Genomic DNA, 16,923 nt, shown 5'->3' on the forward strand with positions numbered 1-16,923 from the left:
GTCAAACAATACCTCCTTCATGATGCCTTTCCTGATGTCTATCAAAAGGACAGTAAATTATTTGTTTTATGTACAGTGTCTGGCACACAGAGAATACACGAAAGCAGTTTAAACTAGTCTATTGTTATCACCAAGAATCCAATGTTAATAAGAGGCAGTTTGTGACACCACAAAAAAAGTTAACAGAGACATTACTTAAATACAGGCAGCACTTGCTTTGCACTAAAACTTGGGCATATGTGAACATTTTCTTCCTTTTCTCAATTTCATGGTAACTGAGTACAGTGTGTGCACATTTCCAATCCAAGGTACTGTATACATCAAAGATGAGCTGTAAATCATTAGGGTGATGAAAGACTAAAAAAGGTGACTGAAACAGATTAAAATTTTCAACTTGGGCAAATCACAACTATATACAGAATTAACATAGCAACACTTTAAAGAAGAAAAAAGCAAACACAGAAGTAGGGCTCCTAATGTCTCATTTCATAATTCACTGTGCATATAACACAACTCCACCGACAGATACTGAAGAATATTCAGTGAAACATTAAATATGGGTTACACATATTAATAATTATTCAGCAAATTTTCAATAACTGAACATAGTGCTACACTAATTTTATACAATTGGGCTCTCTGCTTACATCTACAAAGGTTAACATTATTGTTGTCTTAGAAGAGAAGAAACTACACAAATTTTCTTATCCTCTCCATTTTTCCATCTCACCTCTAAACCTATCTCCACTGCAATAGAGCAAACAATAATAACCAAATAATATTCCACAAAGACAAAATTCAATAAATTATGCTTGCACTACTCTTGACAGCTTAGAAATGAACTAAATGTACATGTTTCCAATTATTAATCATCAGAAAATCAGTTTGCCTTTTACAGTATATTTGAAAAGAGAACATCCTAGAGTAGTTCCAATATAAAACACTACAATCTAAGAAAATACGTGAGCAACAAATCTAAATTTTTCTTGATATATGAGGGTGGAATACTAAGTAGGTCAAGAAATTAGCACCTATCAGTCCACACAAATAGTTAAAGCAGAGGGTTCAAAAGACTTATTATGAATGACAAAAGTAATAAATAAATGGCAGTGACAGTCCTTATGACTCCAAATCTTATGCAAGTTCCATAATACCTATGTCTTGACTCATTTCTTTCAGCACACAGGGCGGCGCTCAATCCACTGAGCCACACCAGTCAGGTTGACTAACTTCTTAAAAAAGAGGTTTGATTTTGGCAGTTGAAAATATGTGACAAAAACTACTAAAATTGGGATTAGTCTGTAATGGCTTTAAATAGAATTCCCTTTTATAGAAGAATATCAAACCTTGGCACATTTTTTGATTCACTGGCAAGTAGTATTACTAATATTAGATAGTCAAGCTGTTTTGGGAAAACTATTCAATGTGATATGAAAAGAAGACATCTCTGATGAAAGAAATCCCATACTCAGTTTAGTCAATCTTTAGAAATGGCACAAGTGGTATCAAGAATAAATTCATAAAACTACTGAGGAGAAAAATATTAATCTAATAAAAACATCACAGCAAAGTACTATTTATTATGGGGTAAATCCCATTAACAGATCATCCATACTGAATAAAAGCAGAAATATATAAACAAATTCTTCAAAATACATTTCCATTGTTTTTAAGCAAATAATATTTTTTAAATCTACTGGGCATGTGCAACTAATGAGAGCACTACGTTACAGGCATTATTTTAAGTCATGTTAACTAATTTTATAACAAATGAGTGTAACCAAATAAAAGTTTATATATTTTTAATATTTTATTTATTTATTTTCAGAGAGAGGAGATGGGAGGGAGCAAAAGGAATGAGAAACATTTATGTGTGAGAGAAACAGCAATCTGTTGCCTCTCGCACACCCTCAACTGTGGACCTGGCCTGCAACCCAGGCACATGCCCTGACAGGAAACTGAATGGGTGACCCTTCGTTTCACAGGCTGGCGCTCAATCCACTGAGCCACACCAGCCAGGGCAAAGTTTATATTTTTATTTCACAATAAAATGGCTATGTAAAATATCAGGAAGATATCAGATATTGTTGCTATATTTTATCCAAATAACCATTAACCTCTGAGAAGTCAATAATGTGATCCCATAATAAAACTATAGATAATTTATGTTTTCTGTAGGTATAAATTCCTGTGACTTTTTAATTAAGACCAAAAAAGATCAGTTCTTCCCTTTTTGTCACATAAAGCGAATAAAAAGTATGACATTGGTAGATTTAAATATGCTGACTCACACAAAAATATTTTAAAAGGTACCTTAATCATCCCAATCACAATCATGTGGTTGATTTTCCACATCACAGATGAAATCTTTAAGCTACTAAATGTCAACAGTTCCACAGGAACACTAGTTCTCACTCATTTTTGGTACTAATCTTTGTATAATTTATTACATACTCCCCTGCCCTGGCAAGTGTCTTAACTGAAGCTTTCTTTGATGATTTAAATGATAAATGGTTAAAATGAAATGCCTACTCAAAGATGCCATCAAAGAAATGGATATTGAAAGAATTAAGAAAAACTTAGAATTTTTTTTTTAATTTTCCATTTTACTGTCATATAACTTAAGAAAGGTTATGTGCTATATTATCCAGGCATCACAGACAATGTACAGCCTTTCTCTCAGTATTCAAAAATCAAGCCTCTTTTACCATTGAGAACACCTTTAGAAGTGTTTAACCGTTCTGCCAAGTATCTTTAGACAACAGCAGACTTTAAAATATTATTTTGCATTTCTGCATCACTGAAACATGTACCCATCAACTTCCTTTTTCTGGCTTCAAAGATTTTTCTGTTAGTTTATATATGAGATTTAAAGAGATATTTATTCCCCTGGATTAAAAGTTTTGTTAAGGAGTATTTGGGGGAGAACTGAATCCAAGACACAGGCTAATCATTATAAAATACAATGAAAAATACCGTATCTAAGTTCTGAATTTTAAAGTATCTCAGGCAGATGCAGTATTTCATATTTCTTCTTTTTAAAGTCAGAAAGAGGTTCCCTCTAGGGGAATGGTGATTAGAAAGAGACACAGGGTAATTTTCTGGGAGATAGAAATGTTTAGTATCTTCTCTTGGGTGGTGGCTACTCATGAATTAACCACTCAAGAATGTGTGTATTTCATCGAATATAAATCATTATCAGTGTAAATAAAAAATATCTTTTAATAGTCTTTATGTAAACTTTTAAGAGAGATTTCTAGTCTTTATTATCAGTAACAGAAACTATAAAGATAAAAACAAACTTTTATCTTTAACTACAAACTCATTATTTCTACCATAATACCCATTCTCCCATTATGTAAAATATTTAGTGTAATTTCAAATACTTAAAATGACAAGAAATATCAAATTATCATTACTTACCCTGCTCATTGAATCAAAGCACTTCCTAACCAATGATTCCACATCATTAGGTCTATCTTGAACATTTATCCAGTCTAATAAAGAAACATTAAAAAAAGGAAGATCTCTTTCTTTAGCATCTACTGAAGTTTCCTCCTGCTGAGCAGTACTTTGACAAGGTTCCCTAATTTCTTTTCCACTTTCAGCATCTGTGGTATCTGGAGCTACATGTTCCACTGACTTGGGAAATGAGGTTAACAAGGATTTGTTAGTTGTTCTAGGCATATCAGGAGACAGCACCAGTTCAGTGGAGGTTTTCATCTCAGCTTTTTCTGAGCCTTCATGTTCAGGTAAAGAATCCAGTCTTTCCAAACATTCCCTGTAACTATGTCTGGTTAGGCACTCCAACAGCGGAATCTTGGCCATTACTGAAACCGCAGTTCCTAAACTTAAAATACAAAAGTTCTGTTAGTAAAATAACGGGACCACTCTAACTACAGATTACTTTTTTGAAAACTCAGCATTTTATTATCACACAGACAAATCTTATCACATCTCTGTTATGTTATACATATATAAAATAATCTAGGAGGTGTTCTTTAAAAGAAACTGAGTTAGAGAGAAGGGTATCAACACCTTTAAATTCTATTCTAAAGTAAAGGTTGCCAGTTCATACTAAACAAGTGAACACATAGTTTTTTATCAAACCTTAAGATATAAGGAATTCAAATTTACAAAAAAGATTTACCGTAGCAGTCCCTTAAAGTACAATTTTTTGTATTTTAGTTAATCAAGCATCTCTGATATACTGAAAGCACAAGATAAAATTAATGATATTCTTAAACATTAAGGTAACTCTTACATTCACCAAACCCTGAAAGTAGAGAGATAGGTAGAGGTATGTGGTCAAAAGGCATGGGAAAAAAAAAAATAAAATCTTAATGATGTGGCTTCTGTAAAAATGTATGAAAAATTGAATCAAGAGTCCTACCTTAAATTAACATACCTAAGAGACTCTCTAAAAAATAGTTGAAAAGGTTTTTACATAAACTTCTAAAAGATATTTATAGTCTTAATCATCCCCTTCCTTCCCAGTATCTGTCACATTGTCAAATTGAGGCCAAAATCTTCTAAAGATTCATTCTGCCAAACAGAGAAACTTGATTTTATAAGGTTCACTTGAATGAATGAAAGAAAAAAAATCCCAATTCAAGGCAATTAAAAAAAAAAATCAAAAAATGGAAAGCATACACACATAACACAAAGGGCTATATTCATGAATTACTGCTATATTTTTACATTAATTATAGCCTTTTTAAAAAAGATTTTATTTTATTTTTAGAGTGGGGAAGGGAAGGAGAGAAACATCAGTGTGTGGTGCCTCTCACGTGCCCCCTACTGGTAACCTGGCCCGAAATCCAGGCATATGCCCTGACTGGGAATCAAACCATCAACCCTCTGGATCATAGTCCTGTGCTCAATCCACTGAGCCACACCTGCCTGGGCTAAATATAGTTAAAAAAAAAAAAAAAAAAAAAAAAAAGAACAAGCCAAGGGTATCACATAGGCTTATATGCAAAGAAACAGAAAGCCATCTAAACAAAAGCTAGAGCACAATGGCTTTTTTCCATCCTAGCAAGATGTACTGCCTACATCATATGGCAATATTAGGAAAATAAAATTTTTCTTGATTGGTTAATGTTTGAAATATTTTCTGTTTCCTTTAGATGTGTTATTTTTTGTTGTTATCATTACTTTATTGGAAAGTTGATATTAGGGAGACAGAATGCCAAGATTCTTGGGTTTGTAAAAAATTTCAAGAGCACTTTAGGCCTTGTCATAAAGAAAACAACATAAGAAAAAGAAGTGTGGAAGATCCATAACATATATAGTGAGTAAAACTGATCATAATATTGGAATCTATAAAAGTCATCATACAAGTCTAAAAAAATTAAGTTTGATTATAATAACTACATGGCCGACTTGAAACAATTATTAATTACTGAAACTACTGAAAATTTACAAAGAGACTTTAAATAAACATCTTATTATCTATTTGAATGGCACACATACTGAGTAAGTTTTAACTTGATGTCTTCTATGGATTGCAGATAATTTGAATAAGTATTTTCAAACTTGACAAGGAGCTTTTGGTATGAATTTGAACAGTCCTCCAGATTGGCCATGATTGCAGCCCAGCCTTGGTGTTGAAGGTGTTCATCATGGACCAGACTTTCACAGAAGGAGCTAAGTTTCTTGGCAACTTCATACATTTCCTATATTGAAAATGAAAAAAGAAACGGTAATAGAAGGTAATGTTTCTGTGCACATTTCCATATGTGTATTTACATATATACATGAATGCATTCTGAACACATTTTAAAGCATTGTCAAGGTTGTGCTTTAATTTACCTTACTTATTCTGGCTTGTTATGATAGTGGAGGAAGAGTAATACCTAACTCACTGCTTTTGGGAATATATATTGATAAAGTATCTACTGAGGACAATTCAGTAATAATGATCAAAAGCAAAATGGTATCTACTATTTGGTAAAATGATTCCTTATCTAGGAATTTACCCTGTAAGAGCTTAAACAAATAAACAAAAAATATTAAAAATTTCTTTATTTCAATACTATGAAATGAAATGCAAGCAACCTTAATGTCTATCAAAAAAATACCAATATAATGACATTTATGTAGCATAAGATGAAATATTTTTATATAAGGATATGGAAAGATCAACATATAGTATTAAATTTAAAGGGCAGGGTGCTGAATTTATAAACTGACTTTTCTATTTTTATATATTATATAAAAAATCAATTACAAGTGATCTATAGATACAAATCTGAGAGATTTTTTTAAAGGGCTGGGGGTAGGATGAGATGTGGCATCTGGAATACAGCATACCAGACACACTCCAGTACCTCTATCTATATTAACTATTCCCTTCATGTCTTTGAGATATGCAAAGGTTTGTTAAGGAGGAAAACAAGACAAGACTATCGATAAATTGAAACTTGAACTAAGAATTTCTATTCATCATGAGACACCATTAGTTGAATAAAAAGGCCAGTCACAGAATGGCAGAAGATATTCCCAACATATAAAACCAACAAAAAGCTTATATGAAGATTACATAAAGGCACTAACAAATCAATCAAAAAGATTAGCAAGCCAATAATAAAGAAACTAGAATACTAATGTCACACAAAGATTATTCAAATTTCTCATAAATGTAAGCAAACCTGCTCATCCTTGTTAATTATCAAATACAAACAAACTCACAACGGCCTACCACTATACACACACCTATCAGAAAGACTAAAATTAAGAGTATCATGAAAACCAAGCATCATTGAGTTTGTTCAGCAAGTGGAATAATCACACACTGATGGTGGGAGTATAAATGGATACAACCATTTCAAACAACAGACCAGTACATAAAGCTGAAAAGAGGCACATCCAAGAGAAATGCAAAAGGTATACCAAACAATGTACAATGATATTCACAGCAGCTTTAATCACAATAGTCTAAAACTGGAAACAATATCCATCAACAGTCAAACTGTGGAATATTTGTACAATAGAATACTATGTAGCAATAACTATAAACCATTAACACACACAATTAAATGAGTGAATCTCAGGAACATAACACTGAGTAAGAGTCCACATACAAAAAAAATCAAACTGTATGATTACACTCAAAGTTTTAAAGAGGCAAAGTAATTTATGCTTTAGCAAAGAGGGATGATGGATATTGACTGGGAGAAAGAATGAAGCAGGGTTTCTGGGATGATACCATGTTTTAAAATTTGTGTTTAAGTAGTTTATAGAAATGAATTAAAAATGAATGTGTATGTATACAGTTCAATAAACAAAAACCTATCATTTTACTAATGAAAGTAAACTGAGTTCAAGGTCACACCACAAGTTAACAGGGGTGACTAGATTTAAACTCAAGTAATTTGACTCTAGAAGACCACACACTTGCCATTAAATTATAGTGCCTCTAATACCTTATATACTAATAAATTATTAGTCACTGTTTTGGTTAGAGTAGCTTTTCAGTGTTTTAAATTCTAAAAAGATACATTCTTCCCACCACCTTCCATTCTTCTTTCTCATAATGTTCTTGGCTATTCTTGGACATTGATCCCTCCACGTGAACTTGAAGTCCATTTTATCTAAAACAAAACCAAATAACCCCAAATTCTCCCTCATGTGACCTCCCAAGCAAAAATGCTTCATCATTGTGGAAATTTTAACTGTAACTCATTAATTTCATGAATGCATTAATATTATCATTAATATTAAGAATATTTTAGTATCTCTTTGTTTATAATTTGTGTTCATTAATATAATTGTATATGGATATTTTTGTTGCTATTGAGATTGTGATGTAAAGTATTTCCCATTTCCATTCCAAAACAGGGCTAGTTCAATGAAATCTGCATAACATTTATCACATATCCATTCACCATATCAAAACTCCTTCTAATAGGTTTGTATTAAATTCGAGTGTTTCTTTTCCATTAATGTTACCATTATTTCGTTTTCTTATTTCAGTACATATCCCAGAAGCTCCAAAATAATACCGATTATTTCTGATTTAGGCAAAAATGACTCTAGCATTTCACTGATTTGAAAATATATTTTTATATCTTTTTATATTTGATTAAGTCTGTGTTACATTTCTTTAGTTTCCTTCTATTTTATTTATTAGGAACAGCCGTTGAAATTTTAACAAATGTTTCTACTGGACAACATTAATATGATCCTACAAGTTTTATAAAGTATTAATGATTGAGACAACTAACTAAATTAATACACCCCCAATATTGTACCATCCTTGCATTCCTATTATGGCCTCATTGCTATTAATATATTATTGTTTCAATACTCTGCTACGTTTTATCTGTAAGAAAAAATGTACCTATATTCTGTATTTTCAGGATAAACAGCATTAAATCTAGTCCACAAGGGCTTTCTGATTATGAAAAATGTATAAAATAAAACCTCCCAATTTTAAAATTGTAGTAAAATACACATGAAATTTACCACTTTAACCCATTTTTAAGTGTGCATACAGTTCAATAGCATTAAGTCACTCACACTGCTATGTAACCATTATTACCACCATCCATCTCCAGAACTTTTTCATCATCCCAAACTGAAACTGAAACTATATCTATTAAACAATTAACTCTACCTTCCCTTCACCTCACAGCCTGCCTCCATGAATTTGATTATTCTAGGAACTTCATATAATTGAGATTCTACGATATTTGTTGTCCTTTTGTTTTATTTCACTTAGAATATTGTCTTAAAGGTTCATCCACATTGTAGCTCCTATCAGACTACCTTTCCTGTTTAATAATAATATTCCATTGTATGTATATACCACATTTTGTTTATCCATTCATCCATTAATGGACATTTGGGTTGTTCCCACCATTTGGCTACAGTAAATAATGGTTCTATAAACACCCATGTACATCATTACGTTGCATTATATTCTCCTGGAATAATTATTATTATCATTTAGCCATTACTGTTAATAGATAAATACAATCATTTTCAAAAATTCAACCTTTTATTATTAATTTCACTTTGCTCTGTTTAATGATTTAACATCTACCTCGACAAACATTAATATTACTACTTTTATTTTTTTCTACATTTCCCTACCTACACTTCAGGGCATACCAATTTTTTAATCTTTTTAATGTAATGTGTTTTAATATTATGTCTTTGCTTAATCGAGTTTTATTTGATTTCTCTCTAGTCACTTAAAATTATATATCATATTTAAGACTTTAATTTTTATATTTAATATTACATATATTAATGTGTAATATCTATATTTTTCAACCAAATCAAAATTTTACTACTTATTAAATGGCATGCAATTGTGTAGCCTAAAGTTTTGTACACCAGTATTTGTACAATAGTATTTTGCTTTGTTAATAATCCTAAAAAATAATCTAAAGACTCTATTATATAAATTGTTTACAGAAATAATTTTGGCTTCTCAAAAACATTTCTGAACCTATTAATGCTTATTACGTATGTCCCAGAAAGATGAGGTTATTTTCTTTTTATGTTGTATCCTACGTGAAAATTGGGGTAGTTTCACAAATGTACATGTTACATCAAATCCAACTGCTAGGAGGTTTCAAAAAACAAACAAACAAAAAAAGGCAAATGTAAACACAAATAACTTATTATTTTATTAATTTATTTTTATAACAGGTAAATACTGTTGGTGGATTTTAATTTTTAAAAGAACACTTTTTCATGTCTGAATGTAAAATGTGATAGCTTACAGTCAATAGTACAGTCAAGTACTAGCAAATGAAAAGAAAAACCAGTGATTGGCAAACAATTACGGGAGACTGTAATATAAAAGGTATGTATTGGAAAGAACCTTGGTTTTCCTCCAGGACCTAGTAAATGTGAATAGGGGAAAAAGAATCACATTTTTAACAGTTACTTAAGCTCTTTATTTATGTCTATTCTAACATAGTTACTTTATTGATTAAAGCAATGTTCAGAAGTCATTATCTGCACACCATCATTTAGAAAAGAAGTTGAACAAATTGCATTTAAGACCACTTTCTACATTTAAGATCTAGTTATTGAATGACAATGTAGAATAACTAATATTATACAGTCCTGAAATTTAAAAACAAGACATACTGACCACAAAATACACATTTTTTTAAAGTTTGTTATTTTTTCACATTTTTTGCAGATTTCCTCTGTAATTTAGAATATTTTGCTATTTTAGATTTGAATGCTTTTAGGGGTAATAAATTTGTCAGAATGTTCACAAATACCTGGTAAGTTAGTAACTCATGAAAATATTACCAAGTATATGTGTAAGACATTTTTTGTTAAATGCATCAATTTTTAATTTTAAATGGTACTAGATGTAAATAAATATTATATCTCAAGAAATACTTATATCTTACCACTGCAAGCTGTGTCCTTGAAGCAACAGTGTGAAAAACTGCAGGCATCATAAGAGACTCTTCAACTTTTATTTCCATGTCATTTTCTGTTGAAAAGGTAGTTTTAGGAATAGCAGGTGGAAGTTCACATAAGATCATTTCTTTGTTAAAAAGAAAAATTGGATTTGTGTCCTATAAAAGTAAAAATGCAAAAAAAAAAACTAAAGTAAAATGTTACAAATACTAAACATGCAATTGCCCTCAATACATGAAGCAGATAAACCTTACTTCTGAATGCTGAGTTCCCAAGTTCCTATTTGATGTGAAGCTGGAGCATGTTTGAATGAAAAAGCTGTTAGACACCTACCGTCCCAGCACTGTAGGTGCACACTCTTCTATCTGCAGCCATACACTCTCCTCCATTGACCACCAACACCTGATGCTGAATAGCAATCTTGTATTTGCTCTGAATAGCATGCTTAAGATCTGCCACACTTTAATAAAAAGGAAAAAAATCAGTTATTTACATTAGCCCAATGATATTTTTATTATCAAAGTAGCACTATGTAAATACATCTGATAGATGAATAGATTTCACTCTTTAAATTCTGCACCAACAGTAGTAAAAATACAAGCTTCTTTATCTCTAGAATTGGATTTCATAACTAACTGGCTGACTTTAGGTGAATAAATTACCAACATGCCACATCTAAAAGTGAGTCTATGAAATACAGAGTAGACATTTATTTTCGTGCTCTTTATATAATGTAGCAAAGGAGTATGCTCAAATTAGCATCAGGTCTGTTAATATCCTCAGAACACAGGATGTGTGTTAAATCTCCACATCACATTACACAACCATATATTAAATCTAAACCATATAGAAATTGTTTCCTTTTCCTATATTTAAAAAAAAATATCTCTCCTTTACAGGTAAAATCGTATTTTATAAGGACTAAAAACTTTTAAAAAAATTTCACAGTTCCATTTTTACAACTAAGATTATTAATTCCATAAATTATTTATAATATTTTCACGTTGAGATTTATTTATTCTGTATTGCTATCAAGTCTCTGCTATTATGGCCACCATAAAAATATAAGTGAGTTTGGAAATACAGAGTGGAGAAAAGTAGGTCTTCAGCTGTTCATATGGAAAATAATAAATAACAATATACGAATAAACTCTAGGTTTCCTGTACTCACAACTGTAAACCTACTTTTGCCTGACCCTACATTTGCTGTTTCTATTTCCTTACTGTTTGGACTCAAAATACATCTTTCCTCCTCTGAGACCCATCCCCACTTTTTACAAATGGAAGAGGGCATTCAGTAGTCAAAAATTTGAAATCCCTGCACAGCTAGAGAAGTATTAGACATAAGTCCCACTAATTTGGCTATTAAACCATTGTCTTTATTCACACAAGAGAATTAAAAAATCACCAAAAAAATGTGACTGACACATGTCGCTTTATATATCTAGCAATGATCCCCTCAGCAGTGTCCTATGAAAATCAGAATAGCCATCATCTATGAAAACTTCTAGTTGATAACTTTGCTTTGAAATCAGTATGTCTGTTTGTGGGTGAGTTGTTTATTGTGAATAATATGGTCATACATCAGAATAAAGCTCAACAACGATTTTAACTTCAGCATTTTAGAGAAAGACAACAATATACTGCAATGAAATACTGTATTAAGACTCACTATATCACTACTTTTTATTAACAAAGAAATAGTTTTCACAAAATCAAATCACTCCTGTTAACTTTTGCATGCACAAAATGCAAGGCTGATGAGAAAAAAAATGAAATACAGCTCACGTTTGCACTGTAAGTTCAGTGTCAAATGTTAGAGTAGTGCCAGTGTTAACCAGAAATACATATAACTTCATGATTTCTCTGGATTCTGTAGGCTTATACCTCACACTCTGATACGGTTACTAAAAGAAAAAGACAAGAAAAGTGGTCAAATTTAATAACACATACAAATACCCTCACATAAAGCACAGCACAGCTGTACTATATAAATAACAAAGACAACAGGTTTTTATGTTTATGATGTCTAAGTAGACAATTTAGTAAACTCGTTGCTTAAAAACAAACAGAAATTAAACTAGTAAAAAGCATAACTATTTTACCACAAAAACTAATTTAAAGAGAGAGGCCAGTGGTTAAAAAACTTGTGTACATGTCACACTGTTCTACATTAAGAATACAACTAAAAACAAAAATAAAAAAATTTTGGTCAAACATCTTTCTAACTCACTAAGAACTAAGAAAAGTTCTTCCCCATTCTTTCCCTTTAACAATAAAGTCTTAAGGTTAAACTTACAAACAGCAAATAAAAGTAGCCACTAACTTGGCAAGTTAGGGAAAATGAGTTAGTCCTACTTCCTGAGTTCCCTCTCCACTCTGAGTTAGAAATCCTCCATATAAGAAACTGTCCCTAAGTTTCATCACCTCATGAACAGTAAAGCTTGGAAATCAGAATATTTAAAACAACTCAGCCATTAGCTACCTGTCAATATCAAATGTCATATATAAAATAAAACTTCCTCATCTACAAAATAAAGACACATTTCAATATCTAGCATTTTATTTTTAACTGGAGGTAAAAAAATCACTAAGATTAATGAAAGTGGTAAAAGACAACAATAAATAAATTTCCAGAAACTAGTACTTATCTTTATATTCTTTCCGAATGACATTTAAGAGTAAAATTATCAGGAAAAGAGGAAAAAGCAAAAAAAAAAAGTTTTAAAGTTAATGCTTCCTAAATCATTATTTTAAATGCCTTAGACTCTTTATAGATCTACTGAAAACTCTACTGTAAAGGTAGGAACTGTTACTTACCGTCAGACACTGTGAAAAGAACCACCACTTTTCTTAAAAAAGCAGATTACAACTGGCTTATGTTTGCTTTGCTTGATATTGGCAACTGAATGGCATAACTGGTTAAACTCAGTGAACTGAAAAAGAAAAATCTCTGGATTATTACAGAGAGAATAATTCCGTATGTGACAATAACATGTGATTACTGTTCTCTTCGTTTTAAAATTACCTACTGAAAGAGTAATCTCTACTCTGTCTCTTTCCTACCTGCACATTCAGTGAAACCACAAGCATATGATTTCAGCTCACATCACTCCATTAAAAGACATCAAACAAAAGTCTCCAAAGAACTCCCCAAATTGCCAAACCCTACTACCATTTTTCATTACTTCTTAAAATATAATGGTAAAAGAGCCCAGGTTGTGGAGCCAAACTGCTTGAGTTTGATCTGGCCCCATTACTCGAGTAAGTTACGTAACAATTTCAGTTTCTTCTTTTCTAAAATAGCAATAAAAATGGTACCATAAAGAGCCCCTCCACCTCCAGTTAGCCATACTCTAGTGAAATCCTAACTCCTATCGCCCTTGGTTTGGACAGAGCCTATGATCTGCTTCTAATCAATGAAATATGGCAAAGTTGGTGAAATGCCACATGATGGCTACTCTAGATTATACTTTCCACCTTGCCAACTGACTTCCTCCCTTGCCAGCTTTGATGAAGTAATATCTGCCATACAGAGAGGCCCACGTGGCAAGAAAATGAAGTTGGGCTCTAGCCAAAAGTCAGCAAAAAGCTGAAGGCCTCAGTCCTGCAAGGTATTGAATCTGACAACCACCATGAGCTTGGAAGCAGATCACTCCTCAGTCAAGCCAACCCTAGCCTTCCTAGCCAACACCTTCACTACTGTCTTGCAAGAGACCCTGAAATAATAAAGGAACCAGCCAAGCCATGCCCAGAAACTGTGAAACAATATATTTGTGTTGTTTTAAACAGCTAAGATTGGGGTAATTTCTTACTTAGCAAGAGTATCCCACTTGATAGGAATACAATGACAACTAAGCGAGGAAAAAAAAAAGTTAATGTATTAGTATAGTGCTTGGCAGATAATTAAGAATTCAACAGACCCTAACTGGATAGCTTAGTTGGTTAGAGCATTGTCCTGATAAGCCAAGGTTGCTGGTTCAATCCCTGGTCAAGGTATACAAGAACCAACCAATGAATGCATAAACAAACAAAAAGATGTTTCTCTCTCTGTCCTCCTTCCTCTCTCTCTCCACTCCTCTCTCTCTAAAAATCAATAAATAAAATTTTAAAAAAGAAAAAGAATTCAATAAATAATCGTAGGACCCCTTCTTGAGCTCTTCCTCCCTTGGTAACACTCCAGTGTTCAGGTGGGATCTCAACCATCCCTCTTCATCCTTGTATAGTAGTTACCTACCCCCATGGCTACAGTAACCACCACTGCTGATTCCCAAACCTAGCCCAAATCTCTCCACAGACCCGAGTTATGTATCCAAGCCCTCTCAAACTCCAAATTTTCCATATGCATTTCGTTATTACTGTTTCTAAAACTGAGTTCCTTATTTTTTTCCTGCCTTCTAACCCACTCATTTTTCAATTGTTTTTATTTGGTGATGGAATCTACATTCACCCAATCTCTCAGTGCTATACTAGGTCTGTCATTTTCCTCAGAGGATATGTATCAGTAAATATTTATATCCAGCCAATTCTAACACAAATACTTACCTATCTATTCCTACTGCTACTGCCTTAAATCAAGCCCTCATTGATTCTGGATATTTACAACCTGGTCCACATCACCTCTATCCCTAGTCTACCAACCTCCATACTACCTTCAAAGAGACCATTCTAAATGCTCAGCTAATTGAGCTCTCTGCTGTTTTAAACCAGCTGTGATTGGTTTTTTATAGCAGCTGCCTTTTATGAGTATTTAGTATATTCCAGACAACTATTCTAAATGTTTTACTAAGTGAAATTCTTTCATTTGATCCTCAAGAATCTTTGTGGTGGGCAGATATCACATTATTTCATAGAATAAAAACTAAGAATTAAGGACTTAAATAATGTCATCAGTTATCAAACCCAGGCAGTCCAATTATACCTTCTCCTTCCTTTAACCAGTACAAAAACATCCAATAAGACAGCAAACATTGTATGGTTGCTTGTTTTCTACCACAACTTAACTATTTTCTTCCTCCCCACAACTCCCAAATACCAAATCGCTTAAACTCCTTGAACAAAACAGTTTAGTCTTTAAGCCCTCATCGGAGCTGTTTTCCCTACTTAAAATACTCCTTCCCCCCTGCCCTACTTCCCAGCCCAACATTTTCTTTCACAGATTTAATCACAATCGTATCATTAACTGTGCTGTATACTCTGTCCTTCAATGCTTGCATATATTTTGATGTTTCTGTTCATATTTCTCACCTCTACTGAATAGTAAGCTTCTTTAAAACAAAGCCTATGCATTCTTTAGAACTAGCTCTAAAATATTTTCTAAATAAAAATGAGTAATTCTATACTAGTAAAAGATTATATCCTTGTTAAAACTGCTGAGAAGTCACATGCTTGACACCTATCACTGATTCTTCAGGTTGTTCTCAAAGAAAGAGCCCTAGATTTCCCAACATCATTAACTCTGTGACAATAAGGCTCCATCTCATTAATCAGCCCACTACTACCATTTATGGGTAATTCAAATACTCTCCAAACACAGCCCCAATGACTTGGCCCAACTAAACAGATACTAAAGTTCCACCTAGATAACATACAAGATGTATGTTCCTATTATACTACAGACTAGCACCAAATCCTTTTTTTATCCTCATCCAAGGATATGTTTATTGATTTTAGAGAGACAGGAAGGGAGAGAGAAGAGAGAAACATTGACTGGTTGCCTCCACACACCTCCCTGACCAGAGATCTAATCCACAACCTAGATATGTGCCCTGACTGGGAATCAAACCTGCAACCTTTTGGTGTATGAGATGACATTCCTACCACCTAAGCCACCTGGCCACAGATAGCACCAATTTTTTAATAAATAAAAGGAAGTGGTTAGGAAGCCAACAGATTAAAGTGACAAATATAGTTGATTTTCATAGCCCATGAGTAAGAGAGCTGGGTCCCTGGGTGAGTAAAAATAAGCAAGGTCCCCTGCCAACCCCTGTACAGTGAAAAAAATATTGTTAAAAGTCACTAAAGGTTTGAATATTTCATACCAGAGCATGACCCAGTATATCCTGACTTATATTACTTAATAATAGTATTTTCACAGTATAACAAATGCTTTATAAACATTAATATTGATGTCAACAAATCACTCCAACTTGTAAATTCACCATAATTTATATATTTACTATCTCCCAGGGTTTGGTGTTTTAATCTCACAGATATACGTTTTTCTTATGCATGTGATTATTTCCATAAAGTAGATTCCTGTAAGTAAAATTGCTGGGTCAAAACATTCAAATAATGTTAAGACTATTAGAATTGATTCCTTTAGCAATTTATGCTCCTTAAGCAATATACTTGGTCAACCAGTTGACTGTATCATATTTTTACATGCTTGCTAATATTGTTTAAATTATATTTAAACACTATCTTTGATTATTAGTGAGTTTGAACTTGAGCCACTTCACACTCCATACATCTCTCTATACATATGTATTTCCCCTGAACAATCTGAAAGTCATTTGCAGACAG

At 32.6% G+C, this 16,923-nt stretch overlaps 1 protein-coding gene across 6 annotated transcripts in view; it reads right to left on the reverse strand.

The window, feature by feature from the left end:
• The window catches only part of RB1CC1 (RB1 inducible coiled-coil 1), a 96,505-nt gene that overhangs the window by 51,990 nt on the left and 27,592 nt on the right, over positions 1–16,923 (reverse strand). For 5 of the 6 annotated variants that reach the window (XM_024578314.3, XM_024578313.3, XM_024578311.3 and 2 more), the window contains 6 exons: positions 13,219–13,334; positions 12,187–12,305; positions 10,732–10,858; positions 10,386–10,556; positions 5,476–5,678; positions 3,424–3,850 (listed from right to left, as the gene is read on the reverse strand). In XM_024578314.3, the coding sequence (XP_024434082.2) occupies positions 3,424–3,850; positions 5,476–5,678; positions 10,386–10,556; positions 10,732–10,858; positions 12,187–12,257 (999 nt within the window). In that variant the 5' untranslated portion in view covers positions 12,258–12,305; positions 13,219–13,334. Of the gene's footprint in view, positions 1–3,423; positions 3,851–5,475; positions 5,679–10,385; positions 10,557–10,731; positions 10,859–12,186; positions 12,306–13,218; positions 13,335–16,923 lie in introns of those variants that run through there. The other variant, XM_053930261.1, reaches the window with a different exon arrangement.

This window comes from Desmodus rotundus, chromosome 8 (assembly GCF_022682495.2).
Source record: "Desmodus rotundus isolate HL8 chromosome 8, HLdesRot8A.1, whole genome shotgun sequence".
Lineage (NCBI taxonomy): Eukaryota > Metazoa > Chordata > Mammalia > Chiroptera > Phyllostomidae > Desmodus > Desmodus rotundus.